The sequence below is a fragment of the Gopherus evgoodei genome, unplaced genomic scaffold (genome assembly GCF_007399415.2).
Source record: "Gopherus evgoodei ecotype Sinaloan lineage unplaced genomic scaffold, rGopEvg1_v1.p scaffold_43_arrow_ctg1, whole genome shotgun sequence".
Lineage (NCBI taxonomy): Eukaryota > Metazoa > Chordata > Testudines > Testudinidae > Gopherus > Gopherus evgoodei.
Window position 1 is genome coordinate 611,537 of NW_022060064.1, and position 25,976 is coordinate 637,512.

Below are 25,976 nucleotides of genomic sequence, written 5' to 3' on the forward strand. Positions count from 1 at the left end.
CTGTCAAAAAAATTCTTGCAATCTCTACAGAAATCAAGACTTTCCAGGAGTTATTTCTTAGCTTTAAGGATACCAGGCTAAAGGGTGTTTTTTTTGTGGATGCTAGGAGCTGGAACTTTTTGGTAAGCATCAAGCGGGGAATAGAGCTACATAATCAGAATTCGGGCAAGGCGAAATTCTTCGGATGACACTTTTTTCCACCAAAAAAATGCAGCTTGGGGTCGACCGAAATATTTTGGCAAATTTGTGTTGAATTCAATTAATTGTTTCCGTTCGGGGAGGGGGCAGGGATTCAAAACGTGTGAAAACAAAACATTTCCATTCAAAACCACTTTTCATTTTGCATTTCCCTTCTCTTTTATTCAGTTATAATGTGTTTTTTTAAAGCTCCGAAATGAACCAAGTCAAACGAAAAGTTTCGATTGACCTGAAACAATTTGGGGGGGTTGGTTTATTTCTGCTTTCGGTTTGCTGAAATTTTTTTATTTTTTTTTAAATCAGTTGGCGGGCAACTCAACAAATTATTATTTGCCCCAAGCTTTGCGTTTGGCCAGCTAACAGAAAAATCCGTAAAGTGAACCAGCTCCAGACAGAACCACCTTAAAATCCAGGCTTGAGATTTTCAAAAGCAGCTGGTGATTTTTGGCATCTTCATTCTGAGTTTTGGGTGTCCACCTTGATTCACCACCCAAAGAGTCTCATGAAATAGAAACCTAGAATCTCAGGATTGGAAGGGACCTCAGGTCCAACCGCCGGCTCAGAGCAGGACCAAACCCCCAACTAAATCAGAAAGTGCCTTCTGAAAATCTGGTCCTGTTAAGGTCAGTTAGCTGCGATCATGACTTACTTTTGCAAATCTTCGCCTGTGAACCTAGGATTGTGCAGATGGCAGGGCATGTGGGCTAGGTAAATTGACGGGCTTTTAGCAGAAGCGTCTTTTTGTTCCATGTTTCTCTGGCTCCTCACATAATAGGTTCTCCGAAAATCTGCATTCAGTTCCTGGGTCTACCAAGGCCTTCTTGGCATGTCTACACCATGGGGGCCCAGGTACAACACGGTCGCTATGCCATTGTAGTGTGATGGTGTAGACACTTCCTACCGTGGCAGCTAGATCGATGGAAGAATTCTTCCGTCAAGCTTGCCGCGTCTACACCAGTGCACCGGAGCTGTGTTGACCTAACGTTTGAGTGTAGAGCAGGCCTAAGTTGCTTCCACAGTTCACCCACTGTACAGCTAAAATGATAATTCCTTCCTGTCTACTTCGACTAGATCTGGGCAAAAAAAGTTGAGTTCACCGTGTTGCGCACACACCAATTGCTGGCGGACAGGTTTCAACTGCCGGGATAGGGTCTGTAAACAAATTTGCTCTGGTTTAAATAAGGCCATTTCTCTGCTTCCCGTTTAAAAATTGAGCGGTGGGGGGGATTTTTTTTTAAATCCAAAGAAATTTTCCAACTGACAAGTCAGTTGTCGATGAAGAATCAAATGCTTTCATTTCAAAACCATCAGAATTAAACATTTCGCCCTATGAATGGTGATATTTTTAAGCAAATAGAATGGGAATTTCCAAACGAAAAGTTGGCTCTCCCTGACAAATCAAAATGCCTCATTTCAGATCCAACCCCCCCTCCACAAACCGTACCCCTTCCCCGAAGCGAAGACTTTGGCCAAACTGCCACGGATTCACCAGCCGTTTCGGTGTCACCCAATCTGCATTTTTCACCAGAAAACCCATTGCGGATGATAAAAATTCCACCCCCTAGCTCTACCGAAAAGACGTGTTCCTGGCTCAGGCCAGGAAACGGGACCTGCGGGGGCAGAGGATCGGCAAGGAGTGGGCAATATAGATAAACTTTACATTATATACACGGCCTGAAGGGAGGGGTGAGTGCTATACATGGAACTCTGTACAATGTCTGCATTGCTAGGCCTAGGGCCATGGTCTCCAGACGGCCGGCTGTGGGGGCTCCCCTTTCGAAGCTGCTGCCTCATCTGTGTCTCTCCGGGGCCCCGGGGCGGTGAAAGGGTCGGTGGCGTGTGTCTCCGGGGCCCCGGGGCGGTGAAAGGGTCGGTGGCGTGGCTGCGCGGGCGAGGAAGGGCTGGGGGAGACCGGGCAGGTGGGTGGGGGTGGGAGGCCCGGCCGGAGCCTGCAGGCCGGCTCTGGCGGGCTGGGCTCCGGTGGCACCTGGCGGCACTTGGCGGCCAGGTAGAGGTGCAGGGTGTCGAGCAGCTGGCCCTGCACGCAGGGCTGGGCGTCGCGGACGAAGGCGGAGAGCCGCAGCAGGCATTCCCGGAAGCCCAGCAGGTAGCAGCGCTGCAGAGGGTCGGCCTCCCCCGCCGGATCGGCTCCTGGGGGGGCAGCAGGGGAGGGGGGGGGTCAGTGCCATACATGGGGGGGACAGAGACACACACTGGGGGAGGGGGTCAGTGCCAGGCATGGAGGGGGGGACAATGACACACACTGGGGGAAGGGGTCAGTGCTGTACATGGGGGGGACAGAGACACACACTGGGGGAGGGGGGTCAGTGCCAGGCATGGGGGGGACAATGACACACACTGGGGGGGGTCAGTGACACACACTGGGGGAGGGAGGACGATGACACACATTGGAGGAGGGGGGTCAGTGCCAGGCATGGGGGGGACAGTGACACACACTGGGGGAGGGGGGGTCAGTTCCAGGCATGGGGGGACAGTGACACACACTGGGGGAGGGGGTCAGTGCCAGGCATGGAGGGGGGGACAATGACACACACTGGGGGAAGGGGTCAGTGCTGTACATGGGGGGGACAGTGACACACACTGGGGGAGGGGGAATCAGTTCCAGGCATGGGGGGACAGTGACACACACTGGGGGAGGGGGTCAGTGCCAGGCATGGGGGGGACAATGACACACACTGGGGGGGGGGTCAGTGACACACACTGGGGGAGGGAGGACGATGACACACATTGGAGGAGGCGGGTCAGTGCCAGGCATGGGGGGGACAGTGACATACACTGGGGGAGGGAGGGTCAGTACCAGGCATGGGGGGGACAGTGACACACACTGGGAGAGGGGGATCAGTGCCAGGCATGGAGGGGGGACAGTAACACACACTAGGGAAGGGGGGTTCAGTGCCAGGCATGGGGGGGCAGAGAGACACATACAGAGGGAGGGGGGGTCAGTGCCAGGCATGAGGGGGGACCGAGAGATACACACATGGGGGGGTGAGTGCCCGGCATGGGGGGGTTGGGCAGAGAGACACACACGGGGGAGGGGGGGGTCAGTGCCAGGCATGGGGGGGGGCAGAGAGACACACACAGGGGCAAGGGGATGGGTCATGTTGTACATGAGACACACAGACACACGTGTCCGCCCGCCTGCAGTACCCTACCCTGCCCGGCGGGGGCGCTCCAGTCCCGCAGGTAGCGCACGGCCAGCTCCAGGATCTCGGCCTTCTCCACTTTCCGGTTCTGCAGGGTCTGCAACACAAGCGGCCACAGATGGGGCTGAGGTGACCGGGGTGAGGGGGGTGCATGGGGGGCTGGAGAAGATGGGAAAGCATCAAGGGGGGAGGGGCTAGGGGCTGGTGGCAAAGAGGGGCTGAGGGACACTGGGCAGGCATTGGGGAGGTAGTGGGGGTGTCTGGGGGGCTCTGGGTGGCAGCTTTCTGGGTGGGAGCTGGGGCCTCTGGGTGGAGGCTGTCTGGATGGATGTTGGGGGGCTCTGGGTGGGGGCTGGGGGGCTGTCTGGATGGGTGTTGGGGGGCTCTCGGTGGGGGCTGGGGCCTCTGGGTGGAGGCTGTCTGGATGGATGTTGGGGGGCTCTGGGTGGAGGCTGTCAGGATGGGTTTTGGGGGGCTTTGGGTGGGGGCTGTCAAGATGGGTGTTTGGGGGGCTCTGGGTGGGGGCTGGGGGGCTCTGGACAGGGGCTGTCTGGATGGGTGTTGGGGGGCTCTCGGTGGGGGCTGTGAGGGTGGGTGTTGGGGGCTCTGGGCAATGGCTGTCTGGGTGGGGGCTGGTGGTGGGGCCTGGGGCCTCTGGATGAGGACTGAGGGGCTCTGAGTGGGGGCTGTCTGTGTGGGTGTTGGGGGGCTCTGCATGGTGGTCATCTGGGTGGGGGCTGGTGGTGCAGGCTGGGGGCTCTGGGTGGGGGTTAGGGGCTATGGGGAGGGACTGTCTGGATGGGTGTTGGAGGACTCTGGGTGGGGGCCATCAGGGTGTGGGTTGGGGGTTCTGGGCAGCAGTTGTCTGGGTGGGGGCTGGTGGTGGGAGATGTCTGGGTGAGGCTGGGGGCTCTGGATGGGTGTTGGGGGTGGGGACTGGGGGGCTCTGGGTGGGGCTGTCTGGGTGGGGGCTGTCAGGGCAGGGGTTGGGGGACTCTCGGCAGCGGCTGTCTGGGTGCGGGCTGGGGGCTCTGGATGGGTGTTGGGGGCCCTCAGGGTGTGGGTTGGGGGCTCTGGGCCCAACGGCTGTCTGGGTGGGGGCTGGTGGTGGGGGCTGTCTAGGTGAGGCCGGGGGGCTCTGGATGGGGGCTGGGGGCTCTGGGCAGGGCAAGGCGCTCAGAGTGGGAGGATCTCTGGGTGGGGGCCATCAGGGTGTGGATTGGGGGCTCTGGGCAGTGGCTGTCTGGGTGAGGCCGGGGGGCTCTGGATGGGGGCTGGGGGCTCTGGACGGGGCTGTCTGGGTGAGGCAAGGTGCTCAGGGTGGGAGGATCTCTGGGTGGGGGCCATCAGGGTGTGGGTTGGGGCTGGGGGGCTCTGGATGGGGGCTGGGGGCTCTGGGCGGGGCTGTCTGGGTGAGGCAAGGTGCTCAGGGTGGGAGGATCTCTGGGTGGGGGCCATCAGGGTGTGGGTTGGGGCTGGGGGGCTCTGGATGGGGGCTGGGGGCTCTGGGCGGGGCTGTCTGGGTGAGGCAAGGTGCTCAGGGTGGGAGGATCTCTGGGTGGGGGCCATCAGGGTGTGGGTTGGGGGCTCTGGGCAGTGGCTGTCTGGGTGAGGCCGGGGGGCTCTGGATGGGGGCTGGGGGCTCTGGGCGGGGCTGTCTGGGTGGGGCAAGGTGCTCAGGGTGGGGGCTCTCTGGAGGGGGTAGGGGGTCTCGGGGGGTGTCTGGGTGGAGATTCGGGGAACTCGGGGTGGGCGCTGGGGAGTCACAGGGAGTGTCTGCGCGGGGGCTCAGGGCGGAGAGCAGCTGGGGGCACTGGGATAGGCTGGGCTGTCTGGGTGGGGTGTCCGGGGGGCTGGGGGACCTCTGAGTAGGCACTGGGGAGTAGCACGTGTCTGGGTGGGGCAGGGGTCTCAGGGCGGGGCTGTCTGGGAGGAGGTGGGAGCTCTGGGTGGGGGCTGCCTGCAGGGGGAGAAGGCTCTGGGTGGGGCTGTCTGGGAGGGGGTAGTGGGCTCTGAGAGGGGGTGTCTGGGCCCTGGGGGGACCCTGCGTTGGCACTGGGGGAGGTAGAGGGTGTCTGGGTGGAGTAGGGGGCTCGGAGCAGGTTGTGTCTGGGGGGAGGTTGGGGGGCTCGGGGCAGGTGCTAGGGGGAAGGAGGCAGTCTGGGCGGGCAAGGCAGGAGGCAGGAGGCGGATGAGGGCAGGGCAGGGCGCTCTGGGTGGGGAGGGCTGGACATAGGGGGTGGATGGGGGGCAGGACACGCTGGGTGGGGAGGGCAGGAGGCGGATGAGGGCAGGGCAGGGTGCACTGGGTGGGGAGGGCAGGACGCAGGGGGTGGATGGGGGGCAGGGCACGCTGGGTGGGGAGGGCAGGGGGTGGATGAGGGGCAGGGCAGGGGGCAGATGGGGGACAGGGCAGGGCGCTCTGGGTGGGGAGGGCTGGACATAGGGGGTGGGTGGGGAGCAGGGCACGCTGGATGGGGAGGGCACGGGGTGGGTGGGGGCAAGGCAGGGGGCTCTGATGGGGGGCAGGGCAGGGTGTGCTGGGTGGGCAGGGGGCTTTGAGTGGGGGCAGGGCAGGGCGTGCTGGATGGGGAGAGCATGGGATGCGTGGGGGCAGGGCAGGGGGCTCTGAGTGGGGGCAGGGCAGGGCAGGGGGCTCTGGGTGGGGGCAGGGCAGGGCGCGCTGGGTGGGCGGGGGTAGGTGGGGGGCAGGGGGCTCTGAATGGGGGCAGGGCAGGGGGCGCTGGGTGGGCAGGGGGTAGGTGGGGGGCAAGGGGCTCTGAGTGGGGGACAAGGCAGGGCAGGGGACTCTGGGTGGGGGCAGGGCAGGGCAGGGCGCGCTGGGTGGGCAGGGGGTAGGTGGGGGGCAGGGGGCTCTGAGTGGGGGACAAGGCAGGGCAGGGGACTCTGGGTGGGTGCAGGGCAGGGGGCGCTGGGTGGGCGGGCGTAGGTGGGGGGCAGGGGGCTCTGGGTGGGGGCAGGGCATGGCAGGGGGCTCTGAGTGGGGGCAGGGCAGGGGGCGCTGGGTGGGCGGGGGTAGGAGGGGGGCAGGGGGCTCTGAGTGGGGGCAGGGCATGGCAGGGGGCTCTGAGTGGGGGCAGGGCAGGGCAGGGCGCGCTGGGTGGGCGGGGGTAGGTGGGGGGCAGGGGGCTCTGGGTGGGGGCAGGGCAGGGCAGGGGGCGCTGGGTGGGCGGGGGTAGGTGGAGGGCAGGGGGCTCTGGGTGGGGGCAGGGCAGGGCAGGGGGCTCTGGGTGGGGGCAGGGCAGGGCAGGGGGCGCTGGGTGGGCGGGGGTAGGTGGGGGGCAGGGGGCTCTGGGTGGGGGCAGGGCAGGGCAGGGGGCACCCCAGGGCGCACTGACCTGGTGCCGGGTCCGGTCCAGCAGCAGCACCCGCAGCTCCTCCAGGCTCCGGTTGATCCGCTCCCGCCTGCGCTTCTCCGCCAGCGGCTTCAGCATCTGGCCGGGAGAGCGCAAGGGAGGCGCCAGGCCGCTCAGCCCCCCGCGGCGGTGGGGCCCCCGGACCCCTGGGCCCCCTCTGTGCACCGCGCGCTCCCCGAACACCCCCCCGAGACCTGTCCCCCCGCTCCCCAAAACCCCGCCCGAGACCTGCCCCCCCGCTCCCCAAAACCCTCCCGAGATCTGCCTCCCCCGCTCCCCAAAACCCCGCCCGAGATCTGCCCCCCCGCTCCCCAAAACCCTCCCGAGATCTGCCTCCCCCGCTCCCCAACCCCGCCCGAGACCTGCCCCCCCCGCTCCCCAAAACCCCGCCCGAGACCTGCCCCCCCGCTCCCCAAAACCCCGCCCGAGACCTGCCCCCCCCCGCTCCTCAAAACCCTCCCGAGACCTGCCCCCCCCGCTCCTCAAACCCCCCCCGAGACCTGCCCCCCCCGCTCCTCAAAACCCCGCCCGAGACCTGCCCCCCCGCTCCCCAAAACTCCGCCCGAGACCTGCCCCCCCGCTCCCCAAACCCCCCCGAGATCTGCCCCTGCTCCCCGAACACACCCCCGAGACCTGCCCCCCGCTCCCCAAAACCCCGCCCGAGACCTGCTTCCCCCGCTCCCCAACCCCGCCCGAGACCTGCCCCCCCCCGCTCCCCAAAACCCCGCCCGAGACCTGCCCCCCCGCTCCCCAAAACCCCGCCCGAGACCTGCCCCCCCGCTCCCCAAACCCCCCCGAGATCTGCCCCTGCTCCCCGAAACCCCGCCCGAGATCTGCCCCCCTGCTCCCCAAAACCCCGCCCGAGATCTGCCTCCCCCACTCCCCAAACCCCCCCCCGAGACCCGCCCCCCCCGCTCCTCAAAACCCCGCCCGAGACCTGCCCCCCTGCTCCCCAAAATCCCTCCCGAGACCTGCCCTCCCGCTCCCCAAAACCCCGCCCGAGATCTGCCCCCCCCGCTCCTCAAACCCCCGCCCGAGACCTGCCCCCCTGCTCCCCAAAATTCCTCCCGAGACCTGCCTCCCGACCCTCAAATACCCCCCCAAGACCTGCCCCCCCGCTCCCCAAAACCCCGCCCGAGATCTGCCCCTGCTCCCCGAAACCCCGCCCGAGACCTGCCCCCCCGCTCCCCAAAACCCCGCCCGAGACCTGCCTCCCCCGCTCCCCGAACACCCCGCCCGAGACCTGCACCCCCGCTCCCCAAAACCACGCCCGAGACCTGCCTCCCCCGCTCCCCGAACACCCCGCCCGAGACCTGCCCCCCCGCTCCCCTAAACCCCGCCCGAGATTTGCCTCCCGGCTCCCCAAAACCCCGCCCGAGATCTGTCCCCGCTCCCCAAAACCCCGCCCGAGACCTGCCCCCCGACCCCGAAACCCCCCCCCGAGACCTGCTCCCGCTCCCCAAAACCCCAGCCGAGATCTGTCCCCCTGCTCCCCAAAACCTCGCCCGAGACCTGCCCCTGACCCTCAAATAACCCCCGAGACCTGCCCCCACCCCGCTCCCCAAACAACCCGCCCGAGACCTCCCCCCCTCGCTCCCCAAACACCCCGCTCCAGACCTGCTCCTCCTCTCCCCAAACACCCCCTCGAGACCTGCTCCCCCGCTCCCTAAAACCCCTCCCGAGACCTGTCCCTCTGCTCCCCAAATATCCCCCCGAGATCTGCCCCCTGCTCCCCAAATACCCCCTCGAGACCTGCCCCCGCTCCCTAAACTTCTACCCCAGACCTGCCCCTCCGCTCTTCAAATACCCCCCCGAGACCTGCCCCCCTCTCCCCAAATATCCTGCCCGAGACCTGCCCCCGCGACGCCCAAAACCCCGCCCGAGACCTGCCCCCCGACCCCCAAATACCCCCGATACCTGCTCCCGCTCCCCAAAACCCTGGCCGAGACCTGCACCCTCCGCTCCCCAAATATCCCCCCGAGACCTGCCCCCCGCTCCCCAAATATCTCACCCGAGACCTGCCCCCCAGCTCCCCGAACACCCTGCCCGAGACCTGTCCCCGATCCCCAAATACCCCCCCGAGACCTGACCCCCCGCTCCCCAAACACCCCGCCAAGACCTGCCCTCACTGAACCCCAAATACCTCGCCCAAGACCTGCCCCCCGCTACCCAAATACCCCGCCCGAGACCTGTCCCCTGCCCCCCAAAAACCCCGTCCGAGATCTGCCCCCCCCGCTCCCCAAATACTCCACCCGAGACCTGCCCCGGACCCTCAAAATCCCGGCCCGAAACCTTCCCTCCGCTCCCCAAATACCCAGTCCGAGACCTGCCCCCGACCCCCAAAGACCCTGCCTGAGACCTGCCCCCCTCGCTCCCCAAATACTCCACCCGAGACCTGCCCCCGATGACCCCCAAATACCCCAGCCTGGAGCTGCACCCCCAATACCCCACCCAAGACCTGCCCCCCAGCTGCCCCCAAAATACCCCACTCGAGACCTGCCGTCAACGCTGACCCACAAATATCCCACCAGAAAGATTCACCCCCCCATCCTCCAAATACCCCCGGAGCTGCCCCCGGCTCCCTCAACCCCTGCTCCGGCTACGAGCCTCCTCCCAGCCCCCCGCAGTACCCCGCGTGCGCCCCCGGGCACCCACCCACCCGCCTGCCCGCCCCCCGCAGTACCCAGCGTGCGCCCCCGGGCACCCACCCACCCGCCTGCCCGCCCCCCGCAGTACCCAGCGTGCGCCCCCGGGCACCCACCCACCCGCCTCCCGCGTGCGCCCCTGGGCACTCCCCCCCGCCTCCCTCAGTACCCCACGTGCGCCCCCGGGCACCCACCCACCCGCCTCCCGCGTGCGCCCCTGGGCACTCCCCCCCGCCTCCCTCAGTACCCCACGTGCGCCCCCGGGCACCCACCCACCCGCCTCCGGCGTGCGCCCCCGGGCACCCACCCTCCTGCCCGGCCCCTCCATCCCGCGGGGGCCCCAGCGCACCTTCCTCAGCGCGGCGGGTTCCGAGACGCCTTTGGTCACCATGGTGGCCCTGCGCCCTGCTCCTTGTCCGGCCGAAACAAAGGCGCTGCCGCGCAGCCAGCCCCTCTTTTATACCCCCCCCTCCGCCCCCAGGGGCCCAGCGAGCAGGCCAGGCCCCTCCTTCCCCACCGCACCGACCGCCCCAGACACCTGCCCCCTCCCCTCCACCCACCACCGCCAGCCCTGTCTCCAACCTGCTAAAATCCCCCGGCGTGTGAAGAGCAAATTGACCCCGAGTCTGGCACGGGCCGGGCGCCCCCTTCCCCTTCCGCCCCCTTCCCTCTCGGGCTCGGGACTGGGGCCTGGAGGAGAGGCGAGGGCGCATTGTCACCTACGCGCATGGCGAGGACCCCTGACAGTGGGCACTTGGTGCCAAGCGCCTGGCGTGGACCCCTGGCAGCGGGCGCTTGGTGCCAAGCGCCTGGCGGGGACCCCTGGCAGTGGGCACTTGGTGCCAAGCACCTGGCGGGGACCCCTGGCAGGGGGCGCGTGGTGCCAAGCACCTGGGGGGGATCCCTGGCAGTGGGGGCGCGGTGCCAAGCGCCTGGGGCGGATGCCTGGCAGGGGGCGCACGGTGCCAAGCGCCTGGCGGAGACCCCTGGCAGTGGGGGCGCGGTGCCAAGCGCCTGGAGCGGATGCCTGGCAGGGGGCGCACGGTGCCAAGCGCCTGGCGGGGACCCCTGGCAGGGGGCGCGTGGTGCCAAGCACCTGGCGGAGACCCCTGGCAATGGGGGCGCGGTGCCAAGCGCCTGGGGTGGATGCCTGGCAGGGGGCGCACGGTGCCAAGCGCCTGGCGGGGACTCCTGGCAGTGGGGGCACGGTGCCAAGCGCCTGGGGCGGATGCCTGGCAGGGGGCGCACGGTGCCAAGCGCCTGGGGCGGATGCCTGGCAGGGGGTGCGTGGTGCCAAGCACCTGGCGGAGACCCCTGGCAGTGGGGGCGCGGTGCCAAGCGCCTGGGGCGGATGCCTGGCAGGGGGCGCACGGTGCCAAGCACCTGGCGGGGACCCCTGGCAGGGGGCGCACGGTGCCAAGCACCTGGCGGGGACCCCTGGCAGGGGGCGTGCGGTGCCAAGCGCCTGGAGCAGAGGGCGCAGCCCAGGGCGCACGCGACAGATGTAGCTGCGCTGGGAGGGGTGCACAGCTGGAGCCTTTAGGAAACAGGAGGAGATGAAGGGGAAGGGGTGTGAGTAGGGAAGGGACACACGGGAAGGGGGGAGGGGGAGAATGCCCGTCCAAAATGGGCAGGGGAGGGGCGGGCACCAAGGATCCCCCCTGCCAGGAGGTAGCCAAACGGAGGAGGGGAGTGGAAAGAGGGGCGGGGGGGGAAGGTGGGCAGGATTGGGTGCGTGGAGGTAGGAACGAAGCGGTGAGGGTCAAGCAAAATTGGTTTCTGCCCCCGCCCCTAGCCCAGGCCAGGAGCTCATCCCTGTGGAGGCTGGGCAGATTGGGCCTCCCGGCTGGGTTCAGCCCCGGCCACCAGGGGGCGAGCTTTGGGCCCGGGGAAACCCGTGCGTGCGCCTGTTCTTGCGCGCGGCTGGAGAGCGCGAGTCTGGGCGTGGGGAGCGGTCCAGCCTTTGGTTCCTTGTTCTTCAAAAGCAACGCTGGAGAGGCTGGGCACGCAGGGGTTAAACCGACAGGGAGATGTTATCCTTAGATCAGACAGCAATGAGATGGGGCGGGGGGGGGTACAGGTATAGATAGTATATAGAGGAGGTGTCTGGGGGTAGATAGATAGATAGGTGCGTGGGGATAGCTAGATGGGGGGATGAGAATGGATGGATAGAAGGGGTTTATGGGCATGTATAGATAGAGGGGGTGTATGGGGATGTGTAGACAGAGCGGGTATATGGGGGTGGATGGATGGATGGATGGATAGAGGGGGTGTATGGGGGGTGTAGACACAGGGGGTGTATGTGATGGATGGATGGATAGAGGGGGTGTAAGGGGCTGTATAGATAGAGGGGGTGTATGGGGCTATGTAGACAGAAGGGTATATGGGGATGGATGGGTGGATAGAGGGGTGTATGGGGATGTGGATGGGTGGATAGATGGGGTGTATGGGGGCTGTATTGATGGATAGAGGGGCTATATGGGGATGTGGATGGGTGGATAGATGCGGTGGATGGAGACTGTATTGATGGATACAGGAGCTATATGGGGATGGATGGATGGGTGGATAGATGGGGTGTATGGGGCTGTATTGATGAATAAAGGGGCTATATGGGGATGTGGATGGGTGAATAGATGGGGTGTATGGGGGCTGTATTGATGGATAGAGGGGCTATATGGGGATGTGGATGGGTGGATAGATGGGGTGTATGGGGGCTGTATTGATGGATAGAGGGGCTATATGGGGATGTGGATGGGTGGATAAATGGGGTGTATGGGGGCTGTATTGATGAATAGAGGGGCCATATGGGGATGTGGATGGGTGGATAGATGGGGTGTATGGGGGCTGTATTGATGAATAGAGGGGCTATATGGGGATGTGGATGGGTGGATAGATGGGGTGTATGGGGGCTGTATTGATGAATAGAGGGGCTATATGGGCATGTGGATGGGTGGATAGATGGGGTGTATGGGGGCTGTATTGATGGATAGAGGGGCTATATGGGGATGTGGATGGGTGGATAGATGGGGTGTATGGGGGCTGTATTGATGAATAGAGGGGCTATATGGGGATGTGGATGGGTGAATAGATGGGGTGTATGGGGGCTGTATTGATCGATAGAGGGTCTATATGGGGATGGATGGGTGTGACAGTCAGAAGCATTAAGCCTCCCCTGGGAAAATCCCTTTTCTTTCTCACCTGGGGCACTGCTGGGGCTGGGACAGCCGGTGTCCCGGCCCATGGAGGTGTCGGGGGAAGTTCTCACACTTCAGCTCAAAGCTGCAGATGCCATTTGGGTTTTTATGGCTTGAGAAATCCCAGCTGCCCGGAACTAACGTGCCTGAAACGCGGGATCCATTTGCTAGGTGCAGGCGGGAGAGGAGGGATGGGGGGTTCTGCCCCAGCTCTGACACCGGGAGAACAGACGGGAGCATGGAGAGTCTGGGAATGCCAGGGCTGGGGAGATGATGTGTATGGGATGGATAGACAGAGAGAGGGAGGTGTGTGGGGATAGATATAAGGGGATAGATAGAAGGTTTGTAGGGGGATGCGTGGATAAAGGTGTTTATGGGAATAGGTACATGGATGGCTGGATAGAGCGGGGTACGGGGATGGATAGATAGGGGGTGTTTATGGGAATGGATGCATGGCTGGCTGGCTGGCTGGATAGAGCGGGGTACGGGGATGGATAGATAGGGAGTGTTTATGGGAATGGATGCATGGCTGGCTGGCTGGCTGGCTGGATAGAGCCGGGTACGAGGATGGATAGATAGAGTGTGTTTATGGGAATGGGCGCATGGATGGATGGATGGATAGATAGAGCAGGATACGGGGATGGATAGATAGAGGGTGTTTATGGGAATGGATGCATGGATGGATGGATAGAGGGGTACGGGGATGGATAGATAGAGGGTGTTTATGGGAATGGATGGATGGATAGAGGGTGTGTAGGGATGGGTGGATGGATAGAGGGTGTTTATGGGAATGGATGGATGGATAGAGGGTGTTTATGGGAATGGGTACAGGGTGGATGGATAGAGGGTGTGTAGATGGGTGGATGGACAGAGAGAGGATGTTTATGGGAATAGGTACATGGATAGAGGGGGTACAGGGATGGATAGATAGAGGATAGATAGAGGGTGTTTATGGGAATGGATGGATGGATAGAGGGTGTGTACGGGGAATGGTGGATGGACAAAGAGAGGGTGTTTATGGGAATAGTTACATGGATGGATGGATAGAGGGGGTACGGGGATGGATAGAGGATAGATAGAGGGTGTTTACGGGAATGGATGGATGGATAGAGGGTGTTTATGGGAATGAGTACAGGGTGGATGGATAGACGGTGTGTAGGGGGGTGGATGAATAGATAGAGAGTGTTTATGGGACTAGGTACATGGATGGATGGATAGAGGGGGTACGGGGATGGATAGATAGAGGATAGATAGAGGGTGTGTAGGGGGGTGGATGGACAGAGAGAGGATGTTTATGGGAATAGGTACATGGATGGATGGATAGGGGGGGTATGGGGATGGATATATAGAGGATGCGTAGGAGGATGGGTGGATAGAGCATGTATATGGGGAAGTGAGCTTGGCTGGCTGGATAGAGGGGGCCTGAGGCTGTGTGGGTAGATAGGTACAGGGTGTCTATGGATCCCATCAATGATTATGCCACAGAAATTAGCCGATAGATTATAAAGAAGATACCGAAAGAGATCAAGATCGAAACTGTTGTGAGCTAACGAAATGGATCTAGGTTATAACCCCGCATAACAATCCCCTTACTCGCTAACCCTGCTCTGGGGGATGTGTCTCCCTCACCCTGTGCCCGCTCTCTGGCTGTAGCAGATGTTCGGGTAGGGGGGCAGCGGAGCTGGTAACACAGCCCTGTGCCCTGAGAGCTGGCACAGCTGTGAAGAGCCAGAGGTTGAAACAGCTGTAAGGGGGGATAGGGAGGTAGAGAAAGCTGCTAACATCTGAATTGGTGGTTCAGTGGTAGAATTCTCGCTTGCCACGCGGGAGGCCCGGGTTCGATTCCCGGCCAATGCAACAGAGGAATGTTTTGTTTTCCTGAGTTTCTACTTTCCCCAAGATCAGGCACCCTCCACAGCCAGTTAAAAACAGTCTCCACCCTCCGCTCTCAGCCTTTTTCTGTCCTACGGCCATGGGGCAAGTGTGGAAAATCCGGGCATGGGGGAGGGTTTCATTGTCTAGATAAGGCAAAGCCCCTAATATCGGGGTGTCTGCTCACCCTATAACAGCAAAGCAGACGGAGGGATGCTGATTGGCTCTTTACTTTCCCACACCCTCTACCTATTCCACCCCACCCATTCATCCATCCATCCATGCACCCATTCCCATAAACACCCTCCATCTATCCATCCCCGTTCCCCCCTCCATCCATCCATCCATCCATCCATGCATGCACCCATTCCCATAAACACCCTCCATCTATCCATTCCCTTAACCCCCTCTATCCATCCATCCGTGCAGCTGTTCCCAGAAACACCCTCTATCTATCCATCCCCGTTCCCCCCCATTCATCCATCCACCCATTCCCATAAACACTCTCCATCTGTCCATCCCCGTTCCCCCCTCTATCTATCCATCCATCCATCCATGCACCCATTCTCATAAACATCTTCCATCTATCCATCCCTGTTCCCCTCCTCTATCCATCCATCCATCTGTGCACCCATTCCCATAAACACTCTCAATCTATCCAGCCCAGAGCCCAGGGGCTAGCCATAGGAATGGCGGTCACCCACCTCTGGGATGACCGTACATTCGGCAATCATCCATGATGCAGCCAACTTTGTGCCATGCGTCCTGATTTTCATTACACAGGGAGGCTAAGTCTGTCTGTCTCATCCTGGCCTGGTTTCCCTTCTCGCTGTCTTTCTGCGTGAGGCAGGCCTGGGGCCTCCCACGTACCCGCAAGGCTCCCATTTCTCTGGGCTTCTCAACTGGCTGCTACAGCCATGTTCTTTTATTATTCTCATCATCATTTTGAGGGGGGGGATCTGGGTGATTTCTGTCAAGGCTCCTTGCCTCCCTGGCCCCTGTTTCTCTCCCTCACCACCCCCAACCAGCGAGAAACACAGAGAAAGATCTAACAGGCCTAATGTTTCTTCCGCCTTCCCCCATAGGTAGGCCACATGGGTGACCATCCACCTCCCTGCGGTTCACCCAACCTCAGCCCAGATGATACCAGCGACACCAGTGTCCCCAATCCAGTGGGAATCCCCAAAATATCTTTTCTCTGGAGCAGGGAAGCCCTGGTCTCCTTTGGGCGAAGAAGGGAACACCTGGGCCGGTAGTTTTGGGCTTACTCCCAGCAGAAGGGAGCTCAGATGGATGCTGGGATGGTGTTGAAGGTTTACAAAGAAGGTGGTTTGCAATGAATGCATCTGAGCTGTGTTCGTCTGCAGATGGGGTGGGCCGGCTTTGCAAAGGGAGAATTGGTGGGAGAATTCCTGCACCTGCAAATTCAATTCTTCCCCAGCGCATAAGTAGGGTGGTTGCGTTCACATTCCCTCCTGATTTCCAGTGTGCACACCCTGTAACGTCAGCTGTTCCTGGGAGACAGTCAAAAACCATGGCAACGCCAAATTACAGGCGATGCGTTTTATTAGTTAAAAAGGGGGTTTAAATCACCCCGGCTGGTTCCACTTATCCTACTGTTCCTTTTTCTTCGTTTTCTTTCTTTCCTTCTCAGTTTTCCTCTTTCTTTCCTTTCCATTTCCTCTTTCTTGCTTTCTTTCCAGTTTTTTTTTATTATTTGCTCTCTCTCTTTTTCCTATTTTCCCTCATACTTTTCCTTCCTTCTTTCACATTCTTTCCCTTTTCTATCTTTCTTCATATTTTGCTTTCTTCTTCTCTTCCTTTCTAAACTTTTCCCCATTTTTTTCCTTTTTCTCTTTCCCAATTTCCCCTTTTTTTGGTCTTTTTCTTTCTCCTCCCAACCCCCTGTCCCCCTCATTCCTCCAGCTAACACGCCAGAGGATCGCACCAGCTTTCACCCCCACAGGGAAGCCCCTGTCCCACATGAAGTTTCTACAGCCAGACCCTGGGGCCCAAGCTGGAGGGGGTGTCTCGGGGGGGAGGGGTTCTTGTAGGGCAGGGCTCTGTGCCCATGGGGGGAGCCTGGGGACCCTACACATAGACACCGTCAGGGAATCATTGCAGCCCCCAATGCCGGGAGCTCCCCCGGCGGTTTCCCGCCCCCCCCCCCAGCCCCAGCCCCAGCCCAGCGGGGGGAGCCTGGGAACGCCTGCCAGGCGTGTGCGTGTCAATTTCCCCCCTTTGATCCGGCCGCCGAAAGTGACACGATTGCTCCAAAGCGCCCCAGGCTTCACACCCGGAGCCATCAAGGGGGGCAGGGAGGGGATCATTTGCTGGGGGTCAAAGGGGACAATTCACCCCCCCTCAGTCCTTGGTTCTCCTCCCCACTTTTCATAGGTCTGTCTGGTCCCCCCCTCCACCTCCCCAAGTCTTTACAGGCCGCGATATAATCACCGGTAATATCTATAGCCTGACACAACTTGCCCCCCACCCCCACCGCCCAGGAAGTTTTCGGAATTAATACCAAGGGTCCTTTGGGGCAACCCTGTCCCTGGGAGTGGGAGAGAGAGAGAAAATCTAAGAAAGAAAGAAAAAAACCCAAGAAAGAAAAAAACCAAAATGAAGAGTCAGACACTGAAAGAGCCCGTGAGATTCAAACTCTTTTCTTGCAGCCCGGGTGCCGCTTTCCCTGCTTTGCAAAATGAGCCCCCCAGTGCCCAAAAAGTGGGTCTGTGCATTGGCCGGGAATTGAACCCGGACCTCCCGCGTGGCAGGCGAGAATTCTACCACTGAACCACCAATACCACATCTGGAAGACCTTTCCATTGTCTTCCATTTACAGCTGTTGTCACATCTGGAAGACTTTTCCACTGTATTCCTTTTACAGCTGTTCTCACATCTGGCCCCCCTCCAGCTGGTCCACATCTCTGGCCTTCTGGCACATGTGTCACCTCATTCTCCCATGCTGCTCTGCTCCTCTGGGCTGTCCTCCCAGGAACATTGTAGACTCCGGAGTCCCGATGTGTCTCAGTTGTTGGGTTCGGTATAATGCTGTCGTGCTGAGATGTGTTATGGGGGAAGGTTATTAGTCAGTACATAATTCATCGCTTAGATGTTCTCGCTTTTGACTTTCCTGCTCACGAAAGAGATCTCGGCGTCATTGTGGAGAGTTCTCTGAAAGTCAGATCCATGCAAAATTTGCAACGCCCTCAACCCCAATTGCAAACACGCCCTTCTTTTCATACACGTCCCTTCCAACACATGTGATCCTCTCATTCCTAGGGCTTCTGGGCATGAGTTACAGTGATAATTATCGTTTTGAGTGAGTTCAGTCAAAGCTACTTGCCTCCTGGCCCTCCACGTCTCTCAGAATGTGGGACTCATTAAGACAGGGATAGATAATAAGGCAGCAAATATCCTGTTGCCTCTATATAAACCCACGGTGCGTCCACACCTTGAATACTGCGAGCAGGTGTGGTCGCCCCATCTCAAAAAAGAGATATTGGAATTGGAAAAGGTTCAGAAAAGGGCAACAAAAATTATGAGGGGCCTGGAACGGCTTCTGTATAAGGAGAGATTAATAAGACTGGGACTTTTCAGCTTGGAAAAGAGGTGACTAAGGAGGGATATGAGAGAGGTCTATAAAATCATGACTGGTGGGGAGAAAGTAAATAAGGAAGTGTTACTTACTCCTTCTCATAACACAAGAACTAGGGGTTACCAAATGAAATCAATAGGCAGCAGATTTAAAACAAACAAAAGGCAGTACTTCTTCACGCCATGCACAGTCAACCTGTGGAACTCCTTGCCAGAGGCTGCTGTGAAGGCCACGACTATAACAGGGCTCAAAAAAGAATTAAGATAAATTCATAGAGGATAGGTCCATCGATGGCTATTAGCCAGGATGGGCAGGGATGGTGTCCCTAGTCTTTGTTTGCCAGCAGCTGCGAATGGGCAACAGAGGATGAATTACTCAGAGGAGCAGAGCAGCATGGGAGAATGCAGTGACACGTGTGCCCTGAAAGCCAGAGATGTGGACCAGCTGGAGAGGGGCCAGATGTGAGAACAGCTGTAAAGGGAAGACAATGGAAAGCTCTTCCAGATGTGGCATTGGTGGTTCAGTGGTAGAATTCTCGCCTGCCACGCGGGAGGCCCGGGTTCGATTCCCGGCCAATGCACAGACTCACTTTTTGGGCACTGGGGGCTCATTTTGCAGAGCAGGGGAAAGCGGCGCCCGGGCTGCAAGAAAAGGGTTTGAATCTCACGGGCTGTTTCAGTGTCTGGCTCTTCTCTTTCCCCTTTTCCTTCCTCTTCCCCTTGGGGGTGGGAAAGGGATTGGATGGATGGAGGGTGATTATAGGAATGGGTGGGAATGGGGATGGATAGATGGAAGGTGTTTATAGGGATGGTTGGATGGATGGATAGAGGTGGGAACGGGGATGGATAGATGGAGGGTGTATATAGGGATGGATGGATGGATAGAGGAGGGAATGGGGAAGGATAGATGGAGGGTGTTTATGGGAATGGATGGATGGATGGATGGGGGAATGGGGATGGATAGATGGAGGGTGTTTATGGGAATGGGTGCATGGATGGATGGATGGATGGGGCGGAACGGGGATGGTTAGATGAAGGGTGTTTATGGGAATGGGTGCATGGATGGATGGATAGAGGAGGGAACAGGGGTGTTTATGGGAATGGGTGGATGGATGGATAGAGGGGGGGAACAGAGCTGTTTATGGGAATGGGTGCATGGATGGATGGGGGGGACGGGGATGGATAGATGGAGGGTGTTTATGGGAATGGGTGCTTGGATGGATGGATGGGGGGGACAGAGGTGTTTATGGGAATGGGTGGATGGATGGATGGGGGGGAACAGGGGTGTTTATGGGAATGGGTACATGGATGGATGGATGGATAGATAGAGTGGGGGGGAATGGGGGTGTTTATGGGAATGGGTGCATAGATGGATGGAGGGGGGAACGGGGATGGATAGATGGAGGCTGTTTATGGGAATGGGTGCATGGATGGATGGATAGAGGGATGTGGGGGTGGATAGGTAGAGGGTGTGGGAACGTAAAAAGCCGATCAGCATCCCGCCGTCTGCTTTGCTGTTGTAGGGTGAGCAGACACCCCGATATTAACGGGACCGTCCCAATATTAGGGGCTTTGCCTTATCTAGACAATGAAACCCTCCCCCATGCCCGGATTTTCCACACTTGCCCCATGGCCCCTAGGACAGAAGAAGGCTGAGGGCGGAGGGTGGAGACTGTTTTTAACTGGCTGTGCAGGGTGCCTGATCTTGGGAAAAGTAGAAACTCAGGCCCCCTCTGTCTGCCTAGCAGTCTGCTTCGGCTCTTTCCTTCTTTCTTTCTTTCTTTCTTTCTTTCTTTCTTTCTTTCAGATTTTCTCTTCCTTCCTTGGGTTTATTTCTTTCTTGCTTTCTCTCTCTGTCTCACTCCCAGGGACAGGGTTGCCCCAAAGGGCCCTTGGCATTAATTCAGAAAACTTCCTGGGCGGTGGGGGGGGGGGGGAAGTTGTGTCAGGCTATAGATTTTACCGGTGATTATATCGCGGCCTGTAAAGACTTGGGGAGGTGGAGGGGGGGACCAGACAGACCTATGAAAAGTGGGGAGGAGAACCAAGGACTGAGGGGGGGTGAATTGTCCCCTTGGACCCCCAGCAAATGATCCCTTCCCTGCCCCCCTTGATGGCTCCGGGTGTGAAGCCTGGGGCGCTTTGGAGCAATCGTGTCACTTTCGGCGGCCGGATCAAAGGGGGGAAATTGACACGCACACGCCTGGCAGGCGTTCCCAGGCTCCCCCCGCTGCGCTGGGGGGGGGGGGCGGGAGGGAAACCGCAGGGGAAGCTCCCGGCATGGGGGGCTGCAATGATTCCCTGAGGGTGTCTATGTGTAGGGTCCCCAGGCTCCCCCCCATGGGCACAGAGCCCTGCCCTACAAGAACCCCCCCCCTTTAAGACACCCCCTCCAGCTTGGGCCCCAGGGTCTGGCTGTAGAAACTTTGTGTGGGCCAGGGGCTCCCTCAGGGATCCTCTGTGGGGGGTGAAAGCTGGTGCGATCCTCTGGCGTTGTGGGGACAGGGGGTTGGGGGGAGAAAGAAAAAGACCCCCAACAAGTGACTGGGAGATGCGAGGGGCCAAAAATCTCCCCGCCCAAGGAAAACGTGATTCCAAGAAAGCTGGGCAAGGGGGGGCTGATTCTTCCTTCTACCCCCCTCAAATGCTCTGATGCAGCAAATCCCTTACCCAGCTGCGTCTGAGCCCAGTAACACCAGCATCCCCCAGCCCAGTGGGGAGGGCAGAATGTTTTCCGCCGGGGCACCGATGCCTGGGGAGAAAACAAAACCCAAATGCAGGAAGCTTTGCAGAGTCAGCGGGGAAAGAGTTTGCCCCACACGTGTGCAAAGGAAGCAGAGTTGTCACAATAGGTGTGGAAGCTGCAGGGCTGAGGGATCCAACAGCTGCAGCATTGGTGGTTCAGTGGTAGAATTCTCGCCTGCCACGCGGGAGACCCGGGTTCGATTCCCGGCCAGTGCAAGGGCCCAATTTTTGGGGCAACCCCAATGGCTTCCCCTTCTTTCTGTATTTTTCTTCTGCTTTCCCTCCCCCTTGATTTTCCTTTTATTCTCTTGCTTCCCTCACTTCTGTCTTTCTCATTTTCCTCTTTCTTTCTCACGTTTCCTTGAGGGGGTTTCCTCTGTCTTTCCATCTTCCCCAGGTTTTTGCTTTCCTATTTTCTCTTCCTTTCCTAATATTTCTTATTTTTCACTCCCCCTTACTTGGGTTTTCTCTCCCCAAACTTGGCCACCCCATTCAGCTCCAGAAAAGGAGGAGGGAGCTAAATTGTTCTCCTCAATCCCCGCTGAGGACAGGATGAGAAGCAAGGGTGGTTTAGGTGGGACCTTAGGAAAAACTTCCTGTCAGGGGGGTGAAGCACTGGAATAAATTGCCTAGGGAGGTTGTGGAATCTCCATCATCGGGGATTTTTAAGAGCAGGTTGGACAAACACCTGTCCAGGATGGTCTATAGATCATAGAAGATCAGGGTTGGAGGGGACCTCAGGAGGGATCTAGTCCAACCTTCTGCCCAAAGCAGGACCAACCCCAACTAAATCATCCCAGCCAGGGCTTTGTCAAGCCTGGCCTTAAAAACCTTAGCCCTGGTTTCTAAATACTTAGTCTCACCTTGAGTGTAGGGGAACCGGATCAAGGTCCCTTCCAGTCCTATGATTCTGCGTTTCCTGCGCCAGAAGATGCCAGCTTCCACCAGGGCAGAAGATCCAAGGGGAGCTACAGCCAGCCCTTGGGAGGGGTTCCTCTGTGTGGGGATACCCCTGCAGGGCAGGGCTCTGGTCCCATGGGGTGAGGTGCCCTGCAAATAGACACCTTCACACCACCTTTGGATATATCCGTGCAGTGTGTGTCGTTCCACACACATACACACACATGCATAAGTCTCCCGCTCCCCCCAGGCCTAGCGCTGGGAGCCTGGGAAAGGCCACCCCAACTTGCGTGTCAACCCCCCCCCCTTTGATCCAACCTCTACAAGTGACAAGGTTGCTCCAAAGGGAGCCCAAGAGGCTTGACACCTGGAGCCCCCGGGGTGGGGAAGAGAAGCCCCTGTCCAGGAAGGGGGGCAGCTCCCCACACACTCCCAGTCCCAGGGGGGGTCTGGGCCACATGGCCCCTAAGGGGCTGGGCTGCAGCTTGTCTCAGGGTCAGGCAGCAGCTGCTCCAGGGAGCGAAGGGAAAATCTGGAGTCAGACCTGTTCTGTACCAGACACAGAGTGAACACACCAACCCCCAGCACTATTGCCCCTGAGACACACGCTAACACAAAACACAGCCACGTGCCCTCAGATCCAGGCTAACACAAAACACAGCCACGTCCTCTCAGATCCACGCTAACACAAAACACAGCCACGTCCTCTCAGATCCACGCTAACACAAAACACAGCCACGTCCCCTCAGATCCAGGCTAACACAAAACACAGCCACGTCCCCTCAGATCCACACTAACACAAAACACAGCCACGTCCCCTCAGACACACACTAACACACCCACATCCCCTCAGACTCACACTAACACACCCACATCTCCTCAGACTCACACTAACACAAAACACACCCACGTCCCCTCAGACACATTTAACACAAAACACAGCCATGTCCCCTCAGACACACCTAACACAAAACACAGCCACGTCCTCTCAGATCCACGCTAACACAAAACACAGACACGTCCCCTCAGACACATACTAACACACCCACATCCCCTCAGACACACACTAACACAAAACACACCCACGTCCCCTCAGACACATTTAACACAAAACACAGCCATGTCCCCTCAGACACACCTAACACAAAACACACCCATGTCCCCTCAGACACATGCTAACCCAAAACACATCCACGTCCCCTCAGACACACACTAACACAAAACACAGCCACGTCCCCTCAGATCCACGCTAACACAAAACACAGCCACGTCCCCTCAGACACACACTAACACACCCACATCCCCTCAGACTCACACTAACACACCCACATCTCCTCAGACTCACACTAACACAAAACACACCCACGTCCCCTCAGACACATTTAACACAAAACACAGCCATGTCCCCTCAGACACACCTAACACAAAACACAGCCACGTCCTCTCAGATCCACGCTAACACAAAACACAGACACGTCCCCTCAGACACATACTAACACACCCACGTCCCCTCAGACACACACTAACACAAAACACACCCACGTCCCCTCAGACACATTTAACACAAAACACAGCCATGTCCCCTCAGACACACCTAACACAAAACACACCCATGTCCCCTCAGACACATGCTAACCCAAAACACACCCACGTCCCCTCAGACACATGGTAACACACCCACTTCCCCTCAGACCCACGCTAACACAAAACACACCCACGCACCCTCAGACACACACTAACACACCCACGTTCCCTCAGACACACACTAACACAAAACACACCCACGTCCCCTCAGACACATGCTAACACAAAACACACTCATGTCCCTTCAGACCCACACTAACACAAAACACATCCACGTCCCCTCAGACACACACTAACACAACACACCCACCTCCCCTCAGACACACACTAACACACCCACATCCCTCAAACACACACAAAACACACCCACGTCCCCTCAGACCCACGCTAACACAAAACACACCCACGTCCCCTCAGACACACTTAACACAAAACACAGCCATGTCCCCTCAGACACACTTAACACAAAACACAGCCATGTCCCCTCAGACACATGCTAACCCAAAACACACCCACGTCCCCTCAGACCCACGCTAACACAAAAAACACCCATGTCCCCTCAGACATACACTTAATATAAAACACACCCACGTCCCCTCAGACCCACGCTAACACAAAAAACACCCACGTCCCCTCAGACATATACTTAATACAAAACACACCCACGTCCCCTCAGACACACACTAACACAAAACACACCCACGTCCCCTCAGACCCACGCTAACACAAAAAACACCCACGTCCCCTCAGACATACACTTAATACAAAACACACCCACGTCCCCTCAGACACACACTAACACAAAACACACCCACGTCCCCTCAGACCCAGGCTAACACAAAACACACCCACGTCCCCTCAGACACACACTAACACAAAACACTCCCACATCCCCTCAGATGCATGCCAACGCAAAACACACACTTCCCCTCACACACCCTACCTTCAAACACTCATAAACACACACATCCTTACGCTCACATACCAGAACCACATTAACTTGAAACAGACACTCTTTTATACACACACACACAGGTTGCTAACTTTCTAATCACACAAAATCAAATACCCTGGCCCCGCCCCTTCCCTGAAGCCCCCCCCCACTCACTACTTCCCCCCTCCCTCAGTGGCTCTCTCTCCCCCACACTCACTCACTATCACCAGGCTGGGGCAGGGGGTTGGGGTGTGGGAGGGGGCGTGGGCTCTAACTAGGGGTGCGGGCTCCCGGGTGGGCCAGAAATGAGGGGTTCAGAGTGTGGGAGGGGGGCTCCAGACTGGAGCAGGCAGTTGGGATGTGTGGGGGGGGTAAGGCTCTGGCTGGGGGTGCAGGCTCTGGGGTGGTGCCAGGGATGATGGGTTTGGAGTGCGGGGGGGAGGCCCAGGCTAGGAAGTGGGGATGGGGGATTCAGAGTGCGGGAGGGGGCTGTGGGTTGAGGCAGGGGAGTGGGGTCCAGGATGGAGTGAGGGCTCCATCTGGGAGTGCAGGCTCTGGGGTGGGGCCGGGAATGGTGCAGGAGGGGGCTCCAGGCTGGGGGGTGGGGCAGAGGGGTTCAGGGTGTGGGAGGGGGCTCCAGGCTGGGGCAGGGAGTTGGAATGTGGGAGGGGGTGAGGGACCTGGCTGGGGGTGCAGGCTCTGGGATGGGCCTCGGATGAGGGGTTTGGGGTGCAGGGGGGGCTCCAGGCTGGGGGATGGGGCAGAGGGGTTCAGGGTGTGGGAGGGGGGCTCCAGGCTGGGGCAGGGAGTTGGGATGTGGGAGGGGGTGAGGGATCTGGCTGGGGATGCAGGCTCTGGGATGGGCCTGGGATGAGGGGTTTGGGGTGCAGGAGGGGACTCCAGGCTGGGGGATGGGGCAGAGGGGTTCAGGGTGTGGGAGGGGGCTCCAGGCTGGGGCAGGGAGTTGGAATGTGGGAGGGGGTGAGGGACCTGGCTGGGGGTGCAGGATCTGGGGTGGAGCTGGGGATGAGCAGTTTGGGGTGCAGGAGGAGACTCCAGGCTGAGGGGTGGGGCAGAGGGGTTCAGGGTGTGGGAGGGGGCTGTGGGTTGAGGCAGGGGAGTGGGGTCCAGGATGGAGTGAGGGCTCCATCTGGGAGTGCAGGCTCTGGGATGGGCCTGGGATGAGGGGTTTGGGGTGCAGGAGGGGACTCCAGGCTGGGGGATGGGGCAGAGGGGTTCAGGGTGTGGGAGGGGGCTCCAGGCTGGGGCAGGGAGTTGGAATGTGGGCGGGGGTGAGGGACCTGGCTGGGGGTGCAGGATCTGGGGTGGAGCTGGGGATGAGCAGTTTGGGGTGCAGGAGGAGACTCCAGGCTGAGGGGTGGGGCAGAGGGGTTCAGGGTGTGGGAGGGGGCTCCAACCTGGGGCAGGGAGTTGGGATGTGGGAGGGGGTGAGGGCTCCATCTGGGGATGCAGGCTCTGGGGAGGGGCTGAGGATGAGGGGTTTGGGGTGCAGGAGGGGACTCCAGGCTGGGAGATGGGGCAGAGGGGTTCAGGGTGTGGGAGGGGGCTCCAACCTGGGGCAGGGATTTGGGATGTGGGAGGGGGTGAGGGCTCCATCTGGGGATGCAGGCTCTGGGGTGGGGCTGAGGATGAGGGGTTTGGGGTGCAGGAGGGGTCTCCAGGCTGGGGGGTGAGGCAGAGGGGTTCAGGGTGTGGGAGGGGGCTCCAACCTGGGGCAGGGAGTTGGGATGTGGGAGGGGGTGAGG

The 25,976-nt window shown here is 59.6% G+C and overlaps 1 protein-coding gene and 4 non-coding genes across 5 annotated transcripts; 3 read left to right on the forward strand and 2 right to left on the reverse strand.

Moving 5' to 3' along the window:
• Nucleotides 1-1,930: 1,930 nt before the first annotated feature.
• On the reverse strand, nucleotides 1,931-9,775 carry LOC115642600 (transcription factor HES-7-like). The gene is made up of 4 exons (XM_030546242.1): nucleotides 9,692-9,775; nucleotides 6,722-6,817; nucleotides 3,372-3,459; nucleotides 1,931-2,349 (listed from the first exon to the last, which is right to left on the reverse strand). The coding sequence occupies exons 1-4, from the start codon at nucleotides 9,773-9,775 to the stop codon at nucleotides 1,931-1,933; spliced, it is 687 nt and encodes a 228-aa protein (XP_030402102.1).
• A 4,589-nt stretch (nucleotides 9,776-14,364) lies between these two features.
• On the forward strand, nucleotides 14,365-14,435 carry TRNAG-GCC. The gene has a single exon. It is a non-coding gene; the product is annotated as a tRNA-Gly (tRNA).
• Nucleotides 14,436-17,183: 2,748 nt separating this feature from the next.
• Nucleotides 17,184-17,254, reverse strand: TRNAG-GCC. Its single transcript has one exon. It is a non-coding gene; the product is annotated as a tRNA-Gly (tRNA).
• A 1,303-nt stretch (nucleotides 17,255-18,557) lies between these two features.
• On the forward strand, nucleotides 18,558-18,628 carry TRNAG-GCC. Its single transcript has one exon. It is a non-coding gene; the product is annotated as a tRNA-Gly (tRNA).
• Nucleotides 18,629-20,937: 2,309 nt separating this feature from the next.
• On the forward strand, nucleotides 20,938-21,008 carry TRNAG-GCC. The gene has a single exon. It is a non-coding gene; the product is annotated as a tRNA-Gly (tRNA).
• Nucleotides 21,009-25,976: the final 4,968 nt, after the last annotated feature.